General features: G+C 40.9%; 1 protein-coding gene across 1 annotated transcript in view; it reads right to left on the bottom strand.

Annotated features, from left to right (window-relative positions):
• UNC79 (unc-79 homolog, NALCN channel complex subunit) overlaps positions 1 to 24,345 on the bottom strand; it is a 279,575-nt gene that overhangs the window by 17,754 nt on the left and 237,476 nt on the right. Inside the window, exons 44-49 of the mRNA XM_054447451.2 lie at positions 18,815 to 18,919; positions 9,553 to 9,630; positions 5,588 to 5,677; positions 3,406 to 3,581; positions 1,946 to 2,132; positions 300 to 497 (exon numbers count right to left, since the gene is read on the bottom strand). Of these exons, the coding sequence (XP_054303426.2) occupies positions 300 to 497; positions 1,946 to 2,132; positions 3,406 to 3,581; positions 5,588 to 5,677; positions 9,553 to 9,630; positions 18,815 to 18,919 (834 nt within the window). The remainder of the gene's footprint in view (positions 1 to 299; positions 498 to 1,945; positions 2,133 to 3,405; positions 3,582 to 5,587; positions 5,678 to 9,552; positions 9,631 to 18,814; positions 18,920 to 24,345) is intronic.

Raw genomic sequence — 24,345 nt, 5'->3', positions numbered from 1 at the left:
AGAACATTTGAAATCTCCTTGTAGCAATTTTCAAGTATAGAACATATTGTTATTAATTGTAGTCACCACAGTGTACAATAGATCTCTTGAACTATTGTTTATTTTGTTTTTAATCAAAATGCTTATTTTTAATCAAAATGCTTATGCAAGCAGAACATCCAGCTTATAAGGTAACAAATCCCCGATCCATTTATATAACCTTACAACTGAGATCTGTGAAAACAGGGAGTGTGAGGATTAGGAGTGGTGTGGACACTTTCAGATTCCATCTCAGAAGGGAAACTCGTCTGTGAACTCACCACTTTGTTATGGGCCATTAGCTGAAGGATGCTGGGTGTCACCCTACTCCAAAATTCTAGTGCTGTCAGTATCGCCGTGAAGCTGAATTCATTCTGATTTTGGAGATTTGTAGCGACGGCACTTTGCTCGCAATATACTGTCCAGAGCTGAGCAAAGATGAACGCGTGGAAGAGGGAGCACATGTGCAGCACGGAGGTCTGAAAAGGAAGAAGACGGCATCAGTGCATTGCATCCCATCAGGCTGTGGCCCTCCACGGAGCCCTCCCCGCATGGCTTCGGTCTTGCCAGGGAGCACAGGGGAAGCACAAAGGCATAACGTTATCTCAGAGTTACAAAGTCATGATTCATCACCTTAAAACTATCTGCTGTGCTCTCTTCTCCACCAGTGGGAGTGTGCTCAGAGAACAAAGCACATTTCTGAAGAGAAGGCACCTTAATTTGCTGAAGAAATCTACCCACCCCCCTGCCCTTTAATGAAACTGACATTCCCATCCCTAAACTAGATTAGGGAGAATAATCATTCTGCCATGTTAGGATGTTTCCTCATCTGTAAAATGGGGATAATAGTAGTCTCTTCAAAGCATGGGAGTAAAGGAGGTGATATACGTGAATACACGCCCAGAAGTTCATAATCATAGCAGCAGCAGCAGAGATCCTCCTCCTAGCGGAAAGCACGTGCAGAGAGAGCACCTCCTACAACACGCCAGAGGTGGCGCCAAAGGCTTTTCCTAGATCACCTCCATCACTCTCCAACCATCCCCTCGTCTATTTCACACACGAAAATCTGAATAACAGAGAGGTTAGATACACTTGTCAAGCTCACAAAATCGCAAGTACCATAGTTAGGAATCAAACCCGGATCTGAGTAGAAATATTAGGAATTGACTGCCTAATTCCTTTTGTGAACATCATTTGGATCATTGGGATGGGTGCACCATTTTATCACATCGTCAGCTTGCCCTGTCCCAAACCCGAGCTGTCCCCAAAGCCACTGTGACCTCCCAGAACTTGCCGAAGCTCTGTGAAGGTCCCCTGGCTCCTCGGAGCTGATTAGTACCAATGTGTCTGGTTTGCCTGGACGGGCTCACGACTGGTGCCCGCCTTGGGTCTATTTTCTTCCTTTAGCACATCATCTGTCTCTGCAGTTGACAAAGTTCCCCTGTGTAGGTCATGCCAATGTGTGCTTTAGTGAGTTCCCAACTGGCCTTCTTGTTTTCATTTTGTATTTTCCTGTATCTCTAGAGATTTCAGTTGAAAAGATGGTACATGAAGAATTAGATAGAGAATAAATTTTCCTCCGTTTTGTCTCTGGTTTTAAAAACTGATCACAGAATTTTGATTATATTTCTAGCCTTTTATTTCTCTTCATTATTTTGAGACAGAAATGCCTGGGAAGCCAACTCTTGCTTGACTCCACAATTTATCTTCATAAAAGTAAGCCAAAAAACAATTTGGGGGCGGGGGAAAGACAGTCTGGGAATCTAAACAACTTTAAATAAGACATTAGCACAAAGTTGTGTTTCTAACATCCACAGGAGGGCAAGTGATAAGATGCATTTTCTTCTCAGAAGAAACATAATTGGCTGATAAGGTTTCCATTAGCAATTGCGATGCATACGGTCTTAATCTTGCAGAAATCACTTACCTTTGATTGCTCTGGAAATCCAATCAGGATAACAATAAGATGGTCTGCAACGTGGGAGCCTGCATCCAGAGGAATGGGCAGGCAGGGAGAGGAGGCATTTGGGCACACTGCATTGTGAGTGAGGGAACCCAGCAGCAGCCAGGACAACAGTCGGATATGGGAGACACACTCAATGAATTCTTTAGGTCTATTAGAGAAGAAGGAGTGTTAAAGATGATTTTATGTTTTCTGTTTCATTGGATGCATAACAAATGCTTATTGAAGGAAGGGATTGAAAGTGTGGTCTTGCAAGCAATCACATAAAACAAAATGCCAAGGCAATTGAGTGTCAACAAAATGATGTATCTGTTTTTCTTGTTTTCCACTCTAATCCTGGATCTCAGCTTCTTGAGAAAAGAACAGCCTTTGGTGACACAGGATTACACAGCATTCTCCCACAAGCCTGACTGCCTCTCTGACTAGCTTCTCTTTCTAAACTCTTTCCACTCCTGTCTTTAGAAATTTCTTCTCTGGTGGGCCGGGCACAGTGGCTCACACCTGTAATCCCAGTGCTTTGGGAGGCCGAGGCGGGCGGATCACCTGAGGTCACGAGTTCGAGATCAGCCTGGCCAACATGGCAAAACCCCATCTCTACTAAAAATAGAAAAATTCGCTGGGCGTGGTGGTGCGTGCCTGTAATTACAGCTACTGGGGGGCTGAGGCAGGAGGATCGCTTAAACCCAGGAGGCAAAGGTTGCAGTTAGCTGAGATGGTGCCACTGCACTCCAGCCTGGGCAACAGAGCAAGACTCCGTCTCAAAAAAAAAAAAAAAGAAATTTCTTCTCTGGCATCCCCTGTAGAGGGGAGGAAAGAGATGAGGAGATACAACACAGCTGCCCATTTTCCTGCTCCCCAGTGATCTTTTCCTCCTACCCTTCTCATTCCCACTCTACACTTTTCCTCTGGACAGGAAGGCTGACCACGCAAAAGGGTGGGCTCAAACCTACTCTCAGTTCCCAAGTCAACAAACCCATACATGCCTCTCTCTTCTTTAGCCTCCCTAAAAGGCAGAGTCAGGGGCTTGTACAATCTTGCACCGATTTCATCCCTGCTATAGCTTTTGTTCCAGCTACAATCTAAGCTGCTTGAAGGCAAATATATTGATATATAACTATTAATTTACTTAACTAGTTGAAATCAAGCATTAAAGTGGTAATTCTAAGCTCAAAATTTTCATTCTTCATGAAAGGACAATTGAGGTTTCTGTGGGAGGACAGGTTTATTTTTTGGCAGCATATGTCAAAGAGCATTCTGGGTCAGCAAGTACGTAAGGAGATGGGATCTGATTTCCATCTTCCTAACCAAGTATATTCCACTGTCATAAATCTTCAGTGTACTCATTAACTCTAGCTGAGCCCAAGGAAACTCAGGGGTGTCTCCTGCCTTCTTTACCCTCATTCCCGGAATAGTAAGGGTCTTACCCTTGCTGCATTGCAGAGGGGGGATGATAAAGCCAAGGCAGATAGCGGATCACAGCTTTGTTATCTCTGTGATTGCCCCGTGAGATGTCCATGGCTGCAATCTGGGCCAGCCCCACTTTGAGATGTCCCCCAAAGGTATCTTCATGCAGAGGCTGGGAACATGTCTTCATGTGGCTCTACAAAACCGAATGGTATTTTGTAACTCTGGCAGACACCTGGATTCATTCCAGGCCATTCTTTGAAAAGATGAGGTTGTCATTTCCACCCCTCTTAGCGCCACTCTGAGCAAATAACCTGCTTAAACTTCTTCAGAGCCTTCCCATTGTTCTTAGGAGATAACAGGAGGGAAAGTTCCCTAGCCTACAAAGCCAGAAAGATCCAGCTACTGAGAACTTACCCCTTCTGCCTGCAGCTCCAGCTGTGTTGGCTCTCTGTGTTCCCTCCTGCTGCTATTCCCTTTGTGTGGAATGCCATTCCCGCCTCTCTTCACCTAATTGTTCAGATTTTAGCTCAAGTGTCACTTCCTCCGGGAAGCCTTCCCTGACCTCCCTGGCCAGGTCTGTGCTGCTTTCTACCTCTTTTTCATAGCAATTGTGAGAGACACATTTTTACTGTAGTTTGTGTGAAATGCTCATTAAATCTGGCCTCCACTACCAGACTATAAATCAAATGAGAGCAGCTACTGTGTCCGCTTTTGCTCATCACAGCATCCCCAATGCCTAGAACAGTGCCATGACATTATAGGTGCTCATACATATTTGTTGAATTAATTTAGAAAGATTTCTCTGCTCAGTGTGAGCTCAGTGGGAAGAGCACTGAACTAAGCATTGAGACCTAGGTTCTAGACCCAGGTCTGTCCTAGCTAGTCCCATGGCCTTAGGTAAGCCACTTGCCACTTGATCCTTCTGATTTGTTTCCCAATATGTAAAATCAGAGGGTGAGATTATGTCTGTATTTCCAACCTTTTGATGACCCTGGTTCCTACTTATTATTTTTTGAAAGCATCTGCAAAACAACCTAAACATGTTTAGGTAATAATTGTTTCCTCTTCTTTGTACATCAAAGTCATTTAAGTGTGGGCAATCAGATTCAGCAAGCAGTAACCGGCACAGGAGCGAACGACAGGGGAGCTCATTAAGAAATGACTGGTTTACATATCGTGAGATATTCTCAGTTTATATTTTGATTCTACTTTCTGCCTGGGATTTGCAAATCTATCACTATACCAAAAACCACTTTGATCATCTGAGCAGAGCCAGAGAACAGTTCAGTGATTAAGGGACTATATTTTTGGCTGATGAACTTCTGGGATCACTAGCTCCTAATTATCAAAAAGGAATCATCTAGCGCCAGATTGCAATTTGGCTGCTCCTTGGACCATGTTTGGATTCTCTTCTGCCCTCTGTCTAGGGCCTTCCTCAGATCTCTCAAACTATTCATCTTTTAGCTCCCTAGTTGAATCACAGCAGGAAAGTGGACCTGCATCAGCAATTCATTCCACCCTGCAAAAACTCAATAATCTCAACAACTTCACTGGGATTTTGTCCATATGCAAATTAAATTTTGTTCTATCCCCTTTCATTAAGGATTTTCTTTAAGAAAATAGCTTCAATGGAGCAAAAAATAATACATGGTGTATATTTGCATAACGTGCTACAGTTTATGAAAGTCTCTTCACGTACATTATTTTTGATCAAACCCTTGTAACAGTCAGGCAAGGTACAGATTATTAGATTCATTCTTCAAATGAGGAAACTGATGCTCGAGGTAATTAAACGATGCTATGTGGTAAAAAGAGAATGAATTGAGAGTTACAAGAATCTTGGGTTCAACCTTGACTTTACCACTTAGTAGTGGGACTTGAGCAAGTACTACACCATCCCAAGCCTCAGTTTCTCCATTTGTAAAATGGGGATAGTATCTTAACAGAGGTATTGTGAGAAGTGAATATATGGCAAAAGTAAAGCTTGCATGTGCTGATGCCATGTGAATGTCCTTTCCCTTCCTCTTTTCCTCTTTGCAAAGCTGGACCCTGGCTCTTTGATCCCCCAAGACAGGGACTCATTCAACAGTGCCACGGCTGCCTCCTCAGGTAGCGATAAGTTCCCTATGGTCTGCTTAATTCTCTCAAAGCATCTCTGTTTTGTGAACCTGAGGGATGAGCAGGTGGCGGTCATCTCACCTTCAGTTTGGTCAGCGTGTGCATGTCTGCCATGAAGTCCAGCACTTCGTTGATGTACTGCCTCACACACTCCATCGCTGCAGTCCCACACTGAAACACAAGGACACAGCTGGGTCACACCTTCATTTTTGCCGACTCCAACGATTGCCTCACTCTGGTTTCACTTTTTTTACTAAGGAGTTGTTTTACTTTCTGGATTTCTGACTCACTCCATTACTCTCAGCTTGGTCTGTGACTGTCTGCCCAGCATTTGGACAAAAATTGATAGAAGGTTTGTGGCAGAGAACAAAGAAACAGGAGAGGCCTATGGGAGATGGGGCTAAATGCTTTTATCCACTGGGTAATTGGACTGATTTTGTGTGTGTGTGTGCTTGTTTTTAAACTGCTTTGCATGCAAAGATTCAGCCTATGTCATGCCATTAGTATCAGAGTCTTTAGGACATCATTCATCCCAAAACACAGCAACACATTCTCATTCTAGGGAAGTCTTAGCTACACATAAAATACGTGCCACCAAATTCTACCACCAGAATCTTGAATCTATTTTCTGTCAAAAAAGTATATAAACAAGCACTGTGTTTGCTGAAAGAGTCAAAAATTCTCATGCTAGTCAAGTCGCTTGCAAATTAACTTCCTATACACAGTAGGTACACTACTAAATAGATACATGTATTACTGTCAAGTTCTTGCTAGGTGATAAATAAAAGAAAGAAACGAAATGGTCATCTTCCCCACATGCTTGAAGTGTGTTTGAGAAGTTCTGAAGGAAAAGAAAGCAAGTTTGTGTTTTAGGCCGTTAAATGACATCGGCCTGCTCTCCCTGAGAATGCAGTGAATTTAGGATTATAAGCAAAGCAAAGGAAAATGAACAAGCAGGCTGCTATATCAAAGCCGTATGAGAGAAACCACACATCAGGCCGGGTATCATGTGGATCAAACGAGGCAGGCTTTGAAGCCAGATGAATACTATGCTAAAGGCCTTCCTCGGCTTTCTTTAGGAAAATCTGGAACATTATAGACTTAACTAGCTCACCCAGTGGCTCTCATTTTCCCATATTCATGTAAATCTGCGCGGTACTGAACTATATCACCTTCTCTCTCTTCTAGAATGTTACGCTTGTCAGTTCTTCTGACAGGATAACAAACAGCAAAATAAGGTCATTGGCAGTCTGTCAGAGTGTTTTCCAAGCATTTCGTACGTTCCAAAGTTTTCCTCTTTTAATTTAAATCAAGTGAAGGAATTATAAAAGGTTATTGTGTTCCTGCTTTTGGAATATTAATCCTTTCGTGCAAAAAAGGATTTCCCCGCGATTTATTCCATTTTCTCTGACCTTTCACATGTCATGCAAATAGGACTGGAGACTCTGTTCTTGAATTTCTTGAAAGGGATTTGTTTCTTTCATAGGCAATATTTTATAGCATTTCAACTAGGCAAATGTCACTGAAAATAATTACTAGGAGCATTATTCAATATTTGTCTTTTAAGTTTGAATCTCAAAAAATGAGAGCAAGGAATTTACTACCACCGAGTCACTTTTGTTTTAGAGACAACCAGCTACATCTAATAAAAGCCTTAAAATTCACTGTATGGTCAAGAGAATCTTAGTGAGCCATATACACTTAGGAAACAAAACATATAATTTCCAATCCCTCCTCCCTTTTTTCTACCTTGCAAAGCTTAAGAATAACCTTAGGTGTGTTACTTAAGAAACAAAACAGAAGAAGTCAAGCTCCATTTGTTTCAGAAGAGCTACATTTATTTCATAGGAAAACTAATGATTAAAAAGTTGAAAATATTCAAAACTCAAACTCATGAATTGAAGCAAATCATAGCTAATTCTTCCTCAAAACTAATATTTGATTTTAAAGTTACATTTCTTAGATTATAAAAGCAACACATGTTTAATATAGGAAATTTGGAAAATACAGATCACTAAAATTAAAATCGAAATCACCATAATCCTAATTCCTGTCCTCCACCTCTGGGAAAACTACTGTTAATATTTCCTTCCAAGTTTTTTTAAATTTTTCTAATGTATATAACATACACACATACATATAATGTTTATAAGATTGAGATAACGTTTTTCTAACTTGTTTTTTAATTAAATACATCATAAGCATTTTCCAATTAATTAAATATTATTTGAAACTTTGATTTGGTAGGTACATAATAGTCTTATCTTACGGATGCAACTTATTTTATTTAAACAATACCCTGATGATGTTAGACATTTACTTTGTTTCCATAGTTCTGCTATTTTAAATGATGCTTTAATAAACATACTGAATATAAAACATGTGCATATTTATTTTCTCAGACATATTCCTGAAGGAAGATTGTCAAACCGCCCTCCAGCAAGGTTGGTTTTACTACCACTAGTGGCTTACAAGAATGCTTGTTTCATTTTACCATCAATAAGTCTAATCAGTGAGGTGGATCTGCTGGGGAGGGAAAATGGGGAGGTATTAGTCAAAAGGTCCAAGGCTTCAATTATGCAAGGTGAGTAAGTCCTAGAGATTTACTGGGCAGCAGAGTCCCTAGAGTTAGAAATATTGTATTACATACTTAGAAATTTCCTAAGAAGGTAGATCTTATGTAAAGTGCTCTTATTGCTAATGACAAACAAACAAAAAAACAAATAGGGCAGGAAGAAACTGCTGGAGATGATGGATATGTTCATGGCATAGATCACGGTGGTGGTTTCATGAATGTATAATCATTTCCAAACTCATCAAGTCACATACATTAAAGATATGCAGCTTCCTATATGTCCTTCATGCCCTGATGAAGTGTGTGTGTTTTTTTTTTTGAGAGAAAAGTCTGCTGATTGCCTAGCCAATTTTAATTTTTATATTTTTAAATATTTTTATACTTCATATTAACTTACAATTCATTGATTGCTATCAGAGTAAAAGGTTTATTTTTAATGGTTTATTGGTCATCAGAAAGGGACCTATATGTTGCTTTTCTTTTGTTGTTGGAATGTTCGTCTTTTAATTACTGATTTCAATAACCCTTTTATTATTAGGGACATTTTTTTTTAGCTATGGCATAGGTAGCAAATATTGAGTTTTAAAGAATTAAACAATAAAGGAAACAGCGAGCATGCAGCAGAGACTGGCTAGCCACTCCCCAGGCCTGTCTTCTTCCTTGGCCCACAACTAGACCACATTTCCCATCATCCCTTGCAGTTGGGTGTGGTCATGTGACTGAGTTCTAGCCAATGGAATGTGAGTAGGAAAAAAACCACACACTTTTAGACTTGGCCTGTGAAAACCCCATGGGCCATATTCTCTTCCCTTTCCCCAACCACAATCAAGCTGACTGCAGTGTACTGCACATAATGGAAGAAACCTGATTCCCGAGTATGCACGTGGAAATCCCCCTTTCCCTACTAATCAGGATACCCATTTAAACTTCACATGAGCAAACAATAAACTTTCATAAGTCATTGAGAATTGGGATTTTTGTCTCATAGAACCTTGTATTACACTGTCAAGAACCCTTAAAAAAAAAAAACACAGTTTAGTCATTCTATTCCCAGAAATCTATTATAAAGAAATGGTCTGAAGTATGGACAAAGATTTAAGCACAAAGATGTTCTTTGCGTATTAGTTACAATAGAAAAATATAGAAAATAACTAAAATATCAAAAAATAGGCAATGTTTGTTAATATTATGTTTAATAGATAACATTTTCATAGCATTTACTATGCCTGGCTCCTTGCTAATATGCTTTGCATGCATTATCTCATTCAATCCTCAACCTATACGTTAAACCCTGTTATATCCCATTTGACAGATGATACAAATCAAAGAATTATAGGTTAAAATACATTCCAAAAGTCACATAGCTAGTAAATGGCAGGCCTCAAACCCTGATGTAAGTCTAAACCCTATATTCTTAACTACTATTCTATGAAATATAAGTATGTAGACAATGAATTTGGTCAGGACTTACTCCAGGTACAGAGGCTATCATCTGCTTGCTCAGGATTGTTGACTCAGCTAGTTTGGTTCCAGCATCTGCACAAATAAACTAATAAAAAAGTGAAAGGATAATTATTTTTAAGGGTATCTGGACAGTAGTAAGTAATTTATCATTTTATTAACTTGGCTTAAATTAATTAGTGTTTATTTTCATAACGATGTGCCTTGGATAGATCAGATTTACTAATCATGATGGTTCATTCCTATCAGAAACTCAGAATCACAGTACTAAAATTAACACACAGAGTCTTACTTTACCCAGACTGTTAAGTGGCACTGAAATGGTGCATTCAATCAAGGAAAAAATAAAAGATGTCAGCATTGTTAGATTTATTGTTAAGTCATTCTATTTATTGTTTAGTACTTCTTGACAGTTACTGTAAGCACATTTCATACAGTTTCATGATTTCTATTATCGTATCATATATTTAGAAAGAATCCAGAAAAACAATCAACCTCAGAGTGAGTATTCTACCTGTTTCTTCCCCACAGGGGACTTTCAGCATCTCATCCTCCTGCCCCTATTCATCCACATGTATCATCTGTGCAGATAAAGACCCCCACTCCTTCCCTGGGCACCCAGAGGACTTTTCACACACTTCCATTGTAACAGTCACCACGTCAGACTGCAGTGACTTATGAGTCTATTTCTCAACCTGCTGTGAGCTCTTCAAGAGCACAGGCTTGATGCACCTCAACCCCAGCACTAGCTTGGTGCCGGACACCTCAGAGGGGCTCAGTGAGAGTTTACAAAGCAAATCCATTAGCCAGTTGTGACTTGAGATCATTACAAGAATGGATTTACCATATTTCAATTTAATTTGCTTCATTACAGATTTTAACAGGTGTTTCTTACTTAATGCAGCACTCAACTATTTATTAATAGTCTTAAGAAAAAAAGTTAACCATGAAGTAGAGTTTGCTATGAGCAATTAGCTCCTGTTTAATTTATATTTCCTGCCCTCTGGCCAGTAGCCTTAACAACTTTGGGATCTGAAACTGGTGCTGTGCAGAGTTCAGAAGTTTCAGCACCAGTTGCTCTGCCTTCTCATTCATTCCGTTCTCATACTGGAAGGCACAGGGAAGCGGAATGGGTCAGCAGGCTCGGTCCCTGTCACACTGGGGAGAAGTAATAACAACTAGGGTCGCAGAGTAAATCTCTAGGAGGCCTGATAAGGAGCCATGTAACAAAGGAACAGAAACTAGCATATTATCGGGCTAGTCAGGGGTTTAAATGTAAGCATTATTAACAGGTAGCAGGTTTTGGCTAACTGGGTACACCTCTACGCCAAAGGCCTCCTGAGGCCAAGGAACCCTTAGACTTCCGGCTCAGGGCCAAGAGCTGGTGTTCAAGTGTGGGAGGGGTGTCCTCCATGGAAAGCACGTAAGTGTATATAACTGAGTGGGGGCAAGAGGGCACAAGCAGAGCTGTCCCCAAGAGCTGTGTGACAGGAGTGGATACAGATCTCCACATTAACATTCTGTCATTTCCATTTGCCTCAAATACAGTTACAGAAAACTGAAGAATCTATTTAGCCATTAACTCTGAATCTGGCATAGAAGGGGGCAACTGGTAACACGCTGGGAACACCTAGCGTTTTCTATGATCTTATTCAGGTTTGCTATGTCTGCTCACCTAACTTAAGCTTATTTCTAATGTAAGGAAAAGTAAATAAATCAGGTTTCAGAAAATGTAAAGCCTTTAACTCCAGCCAAAACCTATACATAAAAAAATAAAACCTGAAATATTTGATAGACATACACAGTGAACAGAAGGAACACTCCCAACCCAGCTTCCTGGTAGAGATTGCACGTTTTCCCATAAAATTCATCTTAAAAAGCTATCTAGGCCAGGTGTGGTGGCTCATGCTTGTAATCTCAGCACTTTGGGAGGCTGAGGTGGAAATTAGCCGGGTATGGTGGCACATGCCTATAACTCAGCTACTTGGGAGGCTGAGGCAGGAGAAGAATCACTTGAACCTGAGAGGCAGAGGTTGCAGTGAGCCAAGATGGCACCACTGCACTCCAGCCTGGGCAGCAGAGTGAGACTCTGCTTCAAATAAATAAGTAAGTAAATAAATAAATAATAAATAGCTATCTAAGTCTTCAGTCTAAGACCAACAACTTATAATTGAGTTCTAAAACCTCTGTGAGGACATCAGCATTAATTTTGATGAAGTTCTTTACATCAGAAATGATGTTGCACAGCTGAGAGAGGCCACAGGGGAGACAGAGCCATATCTACTATGTGAGGTGAGGGGCGCACTTACAGCTGTCTCTTTAAGGATGGTTTAAAGTCCTGGACCCCACTTAAGTATGTTTGCATGGCCCGGATGGGCCCTTGAGGTTAAGATAAGGTTTGTGAAGAAGCAAAATTTTAAATGTCTGTATCTCCCTTCAGCAGATCACTTTCTCACCCACAATACTCAGCAAAGTGCAATGTAGAGCATAATGTAAGCACATTTCAGCATGGTTAGCAATAACACAGAGTCAAGATCTGAGGTTGGATCCAACTGTCTGATTTATGAGAACTCTTACTAGTCAGAACTAATCAAAAATCACCCTAAAAGTAAAGGAGGTACACAGAGAATCTGGCATATTAAAGGAAATAAAAGTGCATAAGCCTCAGAAATCATCTATTTTTTAATCCATGCATTGTAATCCAGCATATTTTTACATCAGATGCACAACTAAAACCTTAATAAACCTTTCTGTCTTTGTTTTACATGGCTGCCAACCATAAACTGAAAAAAAATCTATTATGATGTTATAGAGCTGCTCAAAATATAATCATATATAACAAAAATCAGAGAAGGAAATGATGATCGCTGTCGAAGGAAGAATTCTGTACTTTGAGGGAAATCGAGCACTGAAATATGCATTCCCCCATGAATACAAAAGAAACACGATGTCTATTATGTCATTACTAACTTCATTATCGAAATGATACCCAAAATAGTGTCTTCACCTCTCATCTCATAGAGTGATCAGATTGTTACTAACTCAACTAATATTAATAACCCCATTCAATGATAACTCTGTGAATTAAAAGCAACAGCTGTTCCTCCACCAGTTCTCTGTCCTCCAACCCACAACGAACCTATCTTTAAAAGAAAACCTTTCTTCAACAATACGATTTCTCATAACTTCAATATGCACGTATATCCCACAGAGTGGGAGTGGTACATGCAAATTAGCAGAATATCTACTTTTTTTTTTTTTTTTTTTTTTGAGATGGAATCTTGCTCTGTCGCCAGGCTGGAGTGCAGTCGCGCGATCTTGGCTCACTGCAATCTCCATGTCCCGGGCTCAAGCAATTCTCCTGCCTCAGCCTCCCGAGTAGCTGGAACTACAGGCAGATGCCACCACATCCAGCTAATTTTTGTATTTTTAGTAGAGACGGGGTTTCACCATGTTAGCCAGGATGGTCTTGATCTCTTGACTTCCTGATCCGCCTGCCTCAGCCTCCCAAAGTGTTGGGATTACAGGTGTGAGGCACCGTACCCGGTCGAATATCTACTCTTGACACATAATAGGAGCTAAGGAAATTCTTTCTGATTTGAACTTAAACAGTCTTTATGGTGGGAGTTATCACTTATTATGAAAACTCTAATCTATCTTGAGAACAATTATAATAACCTATTATACATAAAATATCCACAGCAAACCAGCAAAAGAGAAAATATTGGAAACAAAAAGCAAAAATGTCAATAGATCTGAATTAAAATAATGTGCTAGTGCATCTGTCCAAAATGCAAAAGGAGAACTATGCCCTGGGGATCAACAATTTGGACTCTGAAATGACATTTTTCTATTCAGCAAATTCTTTCCTATCTCCACGCCTCTTTTTCTTTAAAAAGAAAAAATCCACCTGGACATTTAAGGCCACTCAGCTTCATATGTAAATTCACACATAAACTTTATATATGTAAACTTCATATGTAAAAAAACTTTATATGTAAACAACAGTGGTCATGGCTAGACAACCACAATAGAGGAGGCTGGGGAATTCCCTATGATGCCAGGCCTCCAGGGAGAACTTCTAGGAATTAAAAAACAGGTTGGTACCAGTTACTGTCTTGACATGTTTAAAACTTGGGTGATCCCACATTTCTTGGACAAGCATTCTATTTGTTCTTTAAGGGGCCTCTCTTACTGCCAGAGTATTTGGTAACCCAAAGGTATGGTCTATCTACGAGAAGAATAGAAATGGTTCCATCTTAGTGAGCTCATCTATCTACTGTTATTAATTAGAAAAGTAGTGGAGGAAATACCAGCAGTTCCCTGTGGGGTGAAAGAATGAATGGGAAACGCAACATTGGAGCAACAGACTGTTTTCAGCATGGGGACTGGTGTCATTCGTGATGGATCACCTAGGGAGTTTTTCCTTCTGGTTACTGATTTTTTTTATGTTTCCAAATTGCATTTTCAGTTAACTAAACCCACCCTCACCGGGTGGCCTTCAGATGATGGTCACTAATATACATAAAGAAAGTCACTGTCTGCTCCTGGCAGATCATCTGTCCCTGATGTAAGCCTGGTTGTCCAAGTGCCAGGAGCTGACAATGCCCATAGGTAAAGGGGAAAGGTTTCCTCTGACTCCAGCCTAGATCTCTGGCCTAAAAGAAGCTTCCAGAGAGCAGGCTGTCATTTCCACTATTCTACAGAGAACACCTGGAGGACCCAGGCAGTCAAGGGCAAGAAAAAAAGCAACTGAGAAACCCTAGAAAGAGGCACTAGGCCAGGCGCAGTGGCTCACGCCTGTAATCCCAGCACTTTGGGAGGCCGAGGCGGGCAGATCACGAGGTCAGGAGTTCAAGACCAGCCTGACCAACATGGTGAAACCCCATCTCTACTAAAAATACAAAAATTAGCTGGGCATGGTCGTGCGTGCCTGTAGTCCCAGCTACTCAGGAGGCTGAGGCAGGAGAATCACTTGAATCCAGGAGGTGGAGATTGCAGTGAGCTGAGATTGCACCATTGCACTCCAGCCTGGGTGACAGAGCTAGACTCCATTTCAAAAAAAAAGAACTACTCACAAGAGAAACAACGTTTCTCCTCATCCCATCTGATATGGTTTGGCTATGTCCCCACACAAATCTCACCTTGAATTGTAATAATCCCCATGTGTCAAGGGGCCAGGTGGAGATAATCGAATGGTGAGGGTGGTTTCCCCCATACTGTTCTCATGGTAGTGAATAAGTCTCACAAGATCTGATGGTTTTATAAATGGGAGTTCCCCCTGCACAAGCTCTTTTGCCTGCTGCCATGTAAGATGTGACTTTGCTCCTCAATCACCTCCACCGTGATTGTGAGGCCTCCCCAACCATGTGGAACTGTGAGTCAATTAAACCTCTTTCTTTTATAAATTATCCAGTCTCAGGTATATCTTTATTAGCAGCATGAGAACAGACTAATATACCATGTGTGGCCCCATGGAAGACTTCTCTCCATGACTTAGGCAGGACCACAGGGCAGAAAAGGGAACTAGTCTGTTTTAAGGTATGCCTCACTTTTATTTCTCTGATTAGAAATAAAAATTGCTTAAGAGTTTATAGAACAAAGATTTGTTACTTTGAAATGGCTTAATTTTGTTTTCCCTTGGTGCTGAAACCCAGGAACAAACCACGCTCAACATTTTTTGTTGGAGAAGACTGAAACATTTCCATAAAGTTGTTTTTCCTGGGCATTATCTGAAAATGTCTCCAAAATACCACTTCAATCTGAATAATTTTACAACTTAATGTTTTGTAACCTAATGATTTCAATGACAAGTCACACATTTGTTTTAAAAAGATGAAATGGCAGATGAAAACCCATAAAACACATTCGGAAGTATCTTTTTGCTGTCTTTCTTCTTAATTTGTTTTTGTTATTTAGTCACCTAACTGTGATGCAATAATCACTGTTTTTGTGGTTTCCTTAAGCACTGGGTAATTTAAACTGTCAGTGTTCTTTCGGCATCTTGTGACAAGTGCTTATTACAGGTGACTAATGTATTTCATTGAAAACCAATCTCCAGCAGTTACAGTATGGAGTGCTAGACCCCAAGAAGATCAGCCACACAGATCTGCTCCGCTCAAGACAAAGGGCAATTAAGGGAATGCTGTTCACCGTCCGCAGGAAAGCACCTTCAGTACCCTGAAGTCTAGGTGGTTTTCAGGTGACACATCTCCAACTGCAACACTCTCAGAAGCAAGTGACCTCCAGACACAGTCAGGCTGCTAACCTTAAATCCCTCCCGGGATATTTCCCTAAGCCCTGTTCACCTGCCCTCTCCTCCAAGTCAGTGTAGATCCCATGAATCTTCAAAAAGATCTTTTTGGGCCAAGAGAAGTGGTTCACACCTGTAATCCCAGCACCTTGAGAGGCGAAGATGAGTGCTTAGCTTGAGTCCAGGAGTTCAAGACCAGCCTGTGCAACATGGCCAACCCCCATCTCTACTAAAAATATTTTAAAAATTGGCCAGGAGTGGCGGCCCACACCTGTAGTCCCAGCTACATCAGAGGCTGAGGTAGGAGGATCACTTGAGCCAGGGAGGCAGAGGTTGCAGTGAGCTAAGATCATGCCACTGCGTTCCAACCTGGGTGACAGAGCAACATCTTGTCTCAAAAATAAATAAATTAATTAAAAATAAATAAGTAAAAAAGTCTGTGTGAACACTGCTTGTTCTCAAAGGCAATGTTGCTGCTGCTATGTGAGCAGAAGGGCCTGGCCAATGCAATCCACAGAGAGAAATGCAAAGTTGGTCTCTTCTTAGGAGCACAGATATTTTCTGGCTGTGACTTTGCTTGTCTTCCTCCTGGGATGTCCAGTATCTTGGTATAATAAGAGCCATTTCATTCTGATGACATCATGCCCTGCATCCATTGCTGTCGTTTTCCAGCAATCACTGACTCACTGAGAGTTCAATGTGTCCTAGAAAGCCGTTCAAAGACAACTCAAGACCATTCATTGAAAGTATACCAACTTTTTAATTAAATCTCAAGCCTTTGAGAAAAACTCATTTCTGATCCTAATGATTTGTAGTCTCTAGAGGGGGAGTATGGAGACCAGGCAGTGGATATTCAACAGTAAATGACAAGAGTTGTTCCTCATCTTCTCTACTGGGTCAACTCCTGAACTTCTGTGCATCCTTCAAGGTCCATGTGAACTCTTCTGCAAACAACACTTCCTTACTCAGTACACATCTCTATACTGTACCCGTTGCACTATGTGGGAATTTTTTTTTTCATTTACATGTCAACTTCAATTGCTAAATTGTAAACTCCTGCAAGGAAGGGGTCATGGCTGATTCTTCTGTTTCCCCAGCACCCTGCAGAGCACCTGGCCCATGTCAGGCCTCATAATGCTTCATAAGCCTTCCTCCATCTCCTAGGTTCAGTTAGCCACTTCCTCTTCCATAGTGTTTTATACACTGTGTAGACTTTCAGGAGAGTAATTGGCACATTATCAGGATATGCCTGTCACATCTCTATATTCCCAGAACCCAGCCCAAGATAGGTGGTCAGTAAATATTTGTAGTGGGAAATACTGCTGAAGAGTCAGATGAGGCCGGATGATGGAAGACCTGGATAGTTCAGACCTTACAAGGTCACTCTAGGTTTCTGATGCAAGAGTGATCTCTATCAGAAAAGCGGAGTTCAGCAAAATTCCTCTAGGCAGCCACAGGCCAGAAGATTGGGTTGGTGGGGAAAGAGATGAAGGAGGTGCACAAAGCTAAGAGCTGTTACAGTAATCCACGTAAGGGATGGAAAGGGCCTGTCAAGGCTGTGTGTTATACCAAAGGGAGCTGGGCTCTGAGCCCTAACACACTGAAATCAGGTGCTTGATACTACCTGTCACTTAGGCCAGCACCGTGGTCTTGGGCAAGCCACTGAACCACCCCATGCAATACAGAACCAATGCTGCACGAGGCTGTAAGGATCAAATGCTTAACACATAATAGGTCCTCCATTAGTGTTCCCTTCTCTCTCATGTCTCCAAATAAGTACTTACAATTCAGAGAAATCTGTCTAGTTCCTTGATACCAAGCTCCCATATTCCTTCAATCATTTAACCCTCAGCTTGTAGGCCCAGACTCTGGGACTGGTCTTAATGCTCATCAGCAAGTGCTGACACAGCTGTGATGCAATGGCTGGGCACTTTACCCAAAGGCCATTGAATGACACCCTGATCCCAGCTGTAGCTCATGGCCAAGTCTCTAAATCTAGCCTCAACCCTTGGGTGAGAGGCAGGATGCCAGGTTACCTGAACCCCTGCTGATTCCTCTGGCACAGCCAGTCTACTTTTTCTCAACCCTATCCTCATGCCATTATCCCTAAATGTACTCCACCATCCTGCCTAAGCCTCCCCTATGCTTGAAGCCAGTCAACCTCTCTAGGCTGAACCCTAATCCCAGGCAAAGACATTTGTCTGTACCCTCCAGTCCTTTGTGACCCAACTCAAATGCTACTTCCTTCATGAAGTCTCTGATTTCACATCATAAGGGGTGGGATCCATCCTGCTCTCAACTTCTCCCTAGGACTTTGTTTACCTCTTTCTCTCATGGCACTATCATAGCCTGTCTCAGGTCATCAAAGCCTGCATGCCTGCCTAAGATGCTGAGTTAAACACAGCAGGGTAGAAGGCTTTAGTCCCTCAGAAACCCTAAAACCAAAAACATAATCGTTGCCAGTTCTCCAAAGCCTGCCTTATAGTGGTCCTCGGCTTCAGTGGTCCCCTGAGGGCTGAAGCGTACCTACCCCCAACTGTGGGTACCATTCAGTGCATCCTGCCATTTGACTGTCTCTGGCCTGACTCACCCTCTCCTTCACTTCTGCTCACAGAGATTCAGGGATCACTCATACTCATTTGACTCTGCAGGCAGACCTCAGCCTATTCCCCCACTTCTGGCCTCAGTAGACCTGTCTCAGCTCTGGTGACTGACCTGACCCTCTAACCTACTGGATCACGCATTTCTTGGGGACAAAAAATATTGTTTTATTCTTCTTTTTAACCCCCACAGAACTAATTCCACAGTAGGAACAAAGTCAATACTCCTTCTTGGACTTCTTTAGCCAGTGGAAGCGTCAGGTGCATACTATTAGTTAGATCATGGTCCATATAAGATATATTATTTATCATCTGTGGGCAAAGATATTTAGTTTTATGCATACACTCTATACTTCCCTTAATTTTCCCAAACATACATGGATCTCATGAAAAGTTTTACAAATCAGGCATGAGCTTACCTGAACGAGCAGAAGAAGGTTTGTATCTGGTAAAGGAGATTTGAGCTTTAGGGCCTGCAGAAGTTCTAGAACAACACTACGAGACAAGTAGAATTTATCTCGTTCCTAAAGAAAACAAAACAGAAGGAGGTAAGTGATTTTAGAAATTCAGTTAGAGTATATCTATGTCAAAAGAGCTTCCAAAAGATTCACGGGTCAGAAATAAAAAACAGTATTTAAAAATGCATAGTGAAGTGTCCTCAAGAAATAAAATTAGAACCAAAAAAAGGCATTTTTGTGTGTATAATGAGTTTACAGAAGCACTGAGGACAAATAATTTAATGGACAAGCAAAAGATAAGCTATCTCTTAAACATTGATGCCCCAATATTTGGTTCTTATTCACAGGAAACAGGTTCCAAGAACTGCAGCAATTAAATCAGTCGAAAAGTATTTTTTCAATACAAAATGATTTAGAGAGAAACATATACAACTCTTTATTCTGTGACCTCTCCAAGGAACTTATTTCTGAAATGGACTATTTCAAGCATCCAGAAAAATGGAGAGAATGGAATAGAGTATGCACCTACCATCCTCTTTGTCAGATCACATCATTTTGCTTTATTTGATTCATCCTTTTTTGGAATCCTAGCTTCTTTCATTCTTTCTTAAATTCATATATAATATTTTTGGAATCCTAGCTTCTTTCATTCTTTCTTAAATTCATACATAATATTTGTACATATTTATGGGGTACATGTGATATTCTGTTGCATGCACAGAATGTGTAGTGATCAAGTTAGAGTATTTAGGTTATTCATCATCTTGAGTATTTATCATTTCTATGCACTGGGAACATTTCAAGTCCTCACTTATAGTATTTTGAAATGTACAATATACTGTCATTAGCTATGGTCACCCTACTCTGCTATTGAACATTAGAACTCATTTCTTCTATCTAACTGTATGCTTGTACCCATGAACCACTCTCTTCATCCTCCCCACACACACCCTTCCCAGCCTCTGGTAGCTGTCCTTCCACACTCTACCTCTATGAAATCAATTTTTTTTAGCATCCCCATATGAGTGAGAACATATGATATTTGTCTTTCTGTGCCTGGTTTATTTCACTTAACATAACAAACTCCAGTTCCATCCCTGTTGCTATTTTTTATGGTTGAATAGTAGTTCATTATGTATACATACCACATTTCTTTATCCATTTGTCCACTGATGGACACTTAGGTTGACTCCATACTTTTGCTATTGTGAACAGTGCTGCAATAAACATGGGAGTGCAGATATCCTTTTGATATACTGATTTCTTTTCATTTGGATAAATACCAAGTAGTCACATCGTTGAATCATAGGACAGGTACTTTTTAGTCTTTTGAGAAATATCCATACTGTTTCCGATAGTGGCTTCATAATTTAAATTCCTACCAACAGGGTGCAAGAGTTCCCTTTTCTCCACATCCTCGTCAGGATCTCTTATTTTTTTGTCCTTTTGATAATAGCCATTCTAACTGGGGTAAGATGATATCTCATTGTGGTTTTGATTTGCATTTCCCTGATGATTAGTGATATTGAGCATTTTTTTTCATATGCCTGTTGGCCATTTGTATGCCTTCTTTTGAGAAATGTCTGTTTAGGTCCTTTGCCCACTGTTTAGTGGGATTGTTTACTTAGAGGGATTATTTATTTAGTGGGATTATTTACATGTTTTTTGTTGTTGTTTGTTTGTTTGTTTTTAGACAGGGTTTCACTCGTTGCCCAGGCTGGAGTGCAATGGCGCTATCTCAGCTCACCACAACCTCTGCCTCCCGGGTACAAGCAATTCTCCTGCCTCAGCCTCTCGAGTAGCTGGGATTACAGACATGTGCCATCATGCCCAGTTAATTTTGTATTTTTAGTAGAGATGGGGTTTCTCCATGTTGGTCAGACTGGTCTTGAACTCCCAATCTCAGGTGATCCACCTGCCTCGGCCTCCGAAAGTGCTGGGATTACAGGTGTGAGCCACCGCGCCTGGCCCTGTTGTTTTTTTACTGTTGAGTTGTTTGAGTTCCTTGTATATTCTGGATATTAATCCCTGGTTGAAAGTTGATTCATCCTTTTTAAATAATAAATATCACAGAAACAGCTGAAGCTACCTATACAGTGCTCTCTTTTCTTCCTTCCTTTCTCTCTTCTTTGAAGTGGCCACTATTCTGAATCTGGTACTTATTATTTCATGTATGTTTTTACACTTTAACTACATATGTATGTCTCCATTACAATACATAATATTGTTTTGCATTTTTTAACTTTCTGTAATGTTATATTGTGCATATCTTTCTACAACTTGTAATTACTCACTGCAATGTATCTTTGAAATTATCCTTATTGATACATGTAGCTCTGGTTCTTTCAGCTCAACAGCTTAACAATATATTATTGTATGAATACACCAAAATTAATCGATCAGTCCTCCTGTTGATGGAATGTTGAATTGGTTTCAATTTTGTAAGCCTTTTCTATTGTTGAATATAACACATGTGCAGAAAAGTACATAAAATATAAGCATACAGTTAAATGGATTCAGATGTATGATACTGTAAAATATATATTTGGTCTTTGATCCTATACCTGACATACAACTCCTAAAATCCTTAGACTCTCCCAAACTGATTCTTTTTGTATGCTAATAAGTTGACTGATGGCTGGCAGCCCAGGTAGCATTAGGAAGAGGACTGATCACCTGAAAGACCAAGGCACAATTAGAGAGTTGGGGTTATCAGCCCCACCCCTCAACCTTTAGAGAAGGGCTTAGAAGGGTTGATGGCTGGATTGATCACCAATGGTCAATGGATTAATTGACCATGTCTACATAATGAAACCTCCATAAAAACCCAAAAGAAAAGGGTTTGGAGAGCTTCTGGATAGCTTAACACATGGAGGGTTCCTGGAAGGTGGCAGGCCCAGAGAAGGCATGGAAGCTCTGTGCCCCTTCCCATGTGCCTTGCGTTATGCATCTCTTCATCTGTATCCTTTCTAATAGCGTTTATAACTGGTAAATGTAAGCAAGTGTTTTCCTGAGTTCTGTGAGCTGCTCTACCAAATTAATTGAGCCCAAAGAGGAAGGATCCCTAATTTATAACCAATTAGACAAAAGCACGGGTAAAACAACCAGAGCCTGCAATTGGCAAATGAAGGTGGGAGGTGGAGGACAGTCTTAGGGGCTGAGCCCTCAACCCGTGGGATCTGATGCTATCTCCAGGTAAGTAGTGTCAGAATAGAAATGAATCTATTCTGCAGAATCCATTGCTTGCTTTTTGGTGGGAAGAAATCTCCACACATTTGATCACAGAAGTCTTTGGTCTTGATAACTGTGAGAGCAGAGGAAAAACATGGCTTGAGTTTGAGTTTTTCCAGTCTCAGAAGATGGACCAAACACTCATGTAATCACCTCCCAGGCAAACAACAGCACATTGCAAGTGTCTCAGAAGCCCTGTATGTCTTAATCCTTTCATAATCAAATAAGTAGAGTCCCTGTGGGGTTGTCTCCACTGTCTTTTCTTCCTATTCATTTTCACTCATTGTGTCTTGCCCCTTCATATGTCTGGTTATCTTTGATTGTGTGCTGAATGCTTTGTTAGGAAGATATTTGCAGAAATGGCTTGCAGCCTGAAATGTTACCTTCCTTCAAAGAGCTTTCTGTTTGTTTAGTGTCAGGGGCACAATCACAGCTCACTGCAGCTTTGACCGCCTGGGCTCAAGTGATCCTTCCACCTCAGCCTTCAGAGTAGCTGGAACTACAGGCATGTGCTACCATGTCCAGCTAATTTTTTTTTTAAATTTTTTTATAGAGACGAGGTTTTGCCATGTTACCCAGGCTCAGGGTTACCTTAATACACATACAAGGCTTGTAATATTTTACACTGGGCTACCACAGGGCTTGACACTGAGCTGTGTCCACATGAAGGAAAGTTACTCTGGGGATGTCTTTTCTTCATGGTCCCAGTCAAAAATGTGTGGGTCAGGAGGCGTGGCATCAGGGTCTCCATTCTTGGTAGGTTCTGGATTCGGACTTTTGTCCCTCTAGCCTCATGGGGCTTCCAAAACTGCAGCCTCTCAGTCACATCTAGATTGACAAACACTCCCAGGGTAAAAATGGCCATCAGTACTGGGCTCACAGCTCTGAATATCTGGGCTCTCCCTGATCTTAGCCTCATAACCCTTCTCTATACAGTTAGCATTTTGAAGAAGTTTTCAGAAAATGTTTTGTTCACTTTTTTTCTTTTTACTTTTTAAGTTTTCACTTTTTTTCTTTTTACTTTTTAAGTTAACTGGGAAAACAGGTTCAAATTATCTTGTTTACCACCATCAGAAGAGAAAATCCCGGATTTTAATTGTCATTATACTAAACCTATAGGTTGTTCTGCGAGAATTACCTGTTTTTACTATTCTGGGTCTTCATCCATGAACATAAAATCTCTTTCCATTTATTTAACATTGTGTCATGCTCTTCAGTAAAATGTTCCGGTTATCTCCATAAAGTTCTTGCATATTCTTTTTTTTTTTTTTTTAGACAATGTTCTCACTCTGTTGCCCAGGCTGAAAGCTCACTGCAGCCTCAAACCCCCAGACTCAAGTGATTTTCCCATCTCAGCCCCGCAAGTAGCTAGGACTAGATGTATGCACCACAATAACTGGATAATTTTTTTTTTTTTGATGAAGGACACAGAGTCTCACTCTGTCACACAGGCTGTAGAGCAGGGGTACAGTCACGGTTCACTGCAACCTCCACCTCCCGGGGCTAAGCGATTCTCCCACCTCAGCCTCCCAAGCAGCTGGGACTACAGGTGCGTGCCACTATGCCCAGCTAAATTTTTGTATTTTAGTAGAGACAGTGTTTCATTATGTTGCCCAGGCTGGTCTCAAACTTCTGAGCTCAGACAATCCACCCACCTTCACCTCCCAAAGTGCTAGGATCACATGCATGAGCCACTTTGCCCCGCCTAATTTTTTTTTTTTTTTTTTTTTTAATATAGAGATGGAGTCTCGCCTTGTTGCCCAGGCTGGTCTCAGGCTTCTGGGCTCAAGTGATCTTCCCACCTTGGCCTTCCAAAGCGAAGGGATTATAGGCATGAGCCACCACACCCAACCATTGCACATCCTTATTAGATTTATCTTTTGTCACCACAATAGATGACATTTTAAAAGTATATTTTATAATCATCTGTAGTTGAATATTAAAATTTGGTGATTTCTGGGTATTCATCTGTATCCAGCATCCTTGCTGAGCTCTCTTGCAGGTTCTAAAAAGCTGTCTATAGATTCCCTTTGGTTCATTTGTAATCATATCACCTGTGAAAAATGAGAGTTGTATTTTTCCTTCCTAATCCTTATACCTTTGATTTCTTCTTCCTGTTTTGCAGAACTGAATGGGACCTCCAGCACCATGATAAACAGAAACAGTGATGATAGACTTTCTCATCTTATTTATGATTTTAAAGGGATGACTCTTAGCATTTCACCATTAAATATAATGCTGGCTAGATGTTTCTGGTAGAC

The sequence above is a fragment of the Pongo pygmaeus genome, chromosome 15 (genome assembly GCF_028885625.2).
Source record: "Pongo pygmaeus isolate AG05252 chromosome 15, NHGRI_mPonPyg2-v2.0_pri, whole genome shotgun sequence".
NCBI classification, from domain to species: Eukaryota; Metazoa; Chordata; class Mammalia; order Primates; family Hominidae; genus Pongo; species Pongo pygmaeus.
The sequence above is the reverse complement of the archived record's forward strand: the minus strand, read 5'-3'. Positions and strand labels throughout refer to the sequence as shown.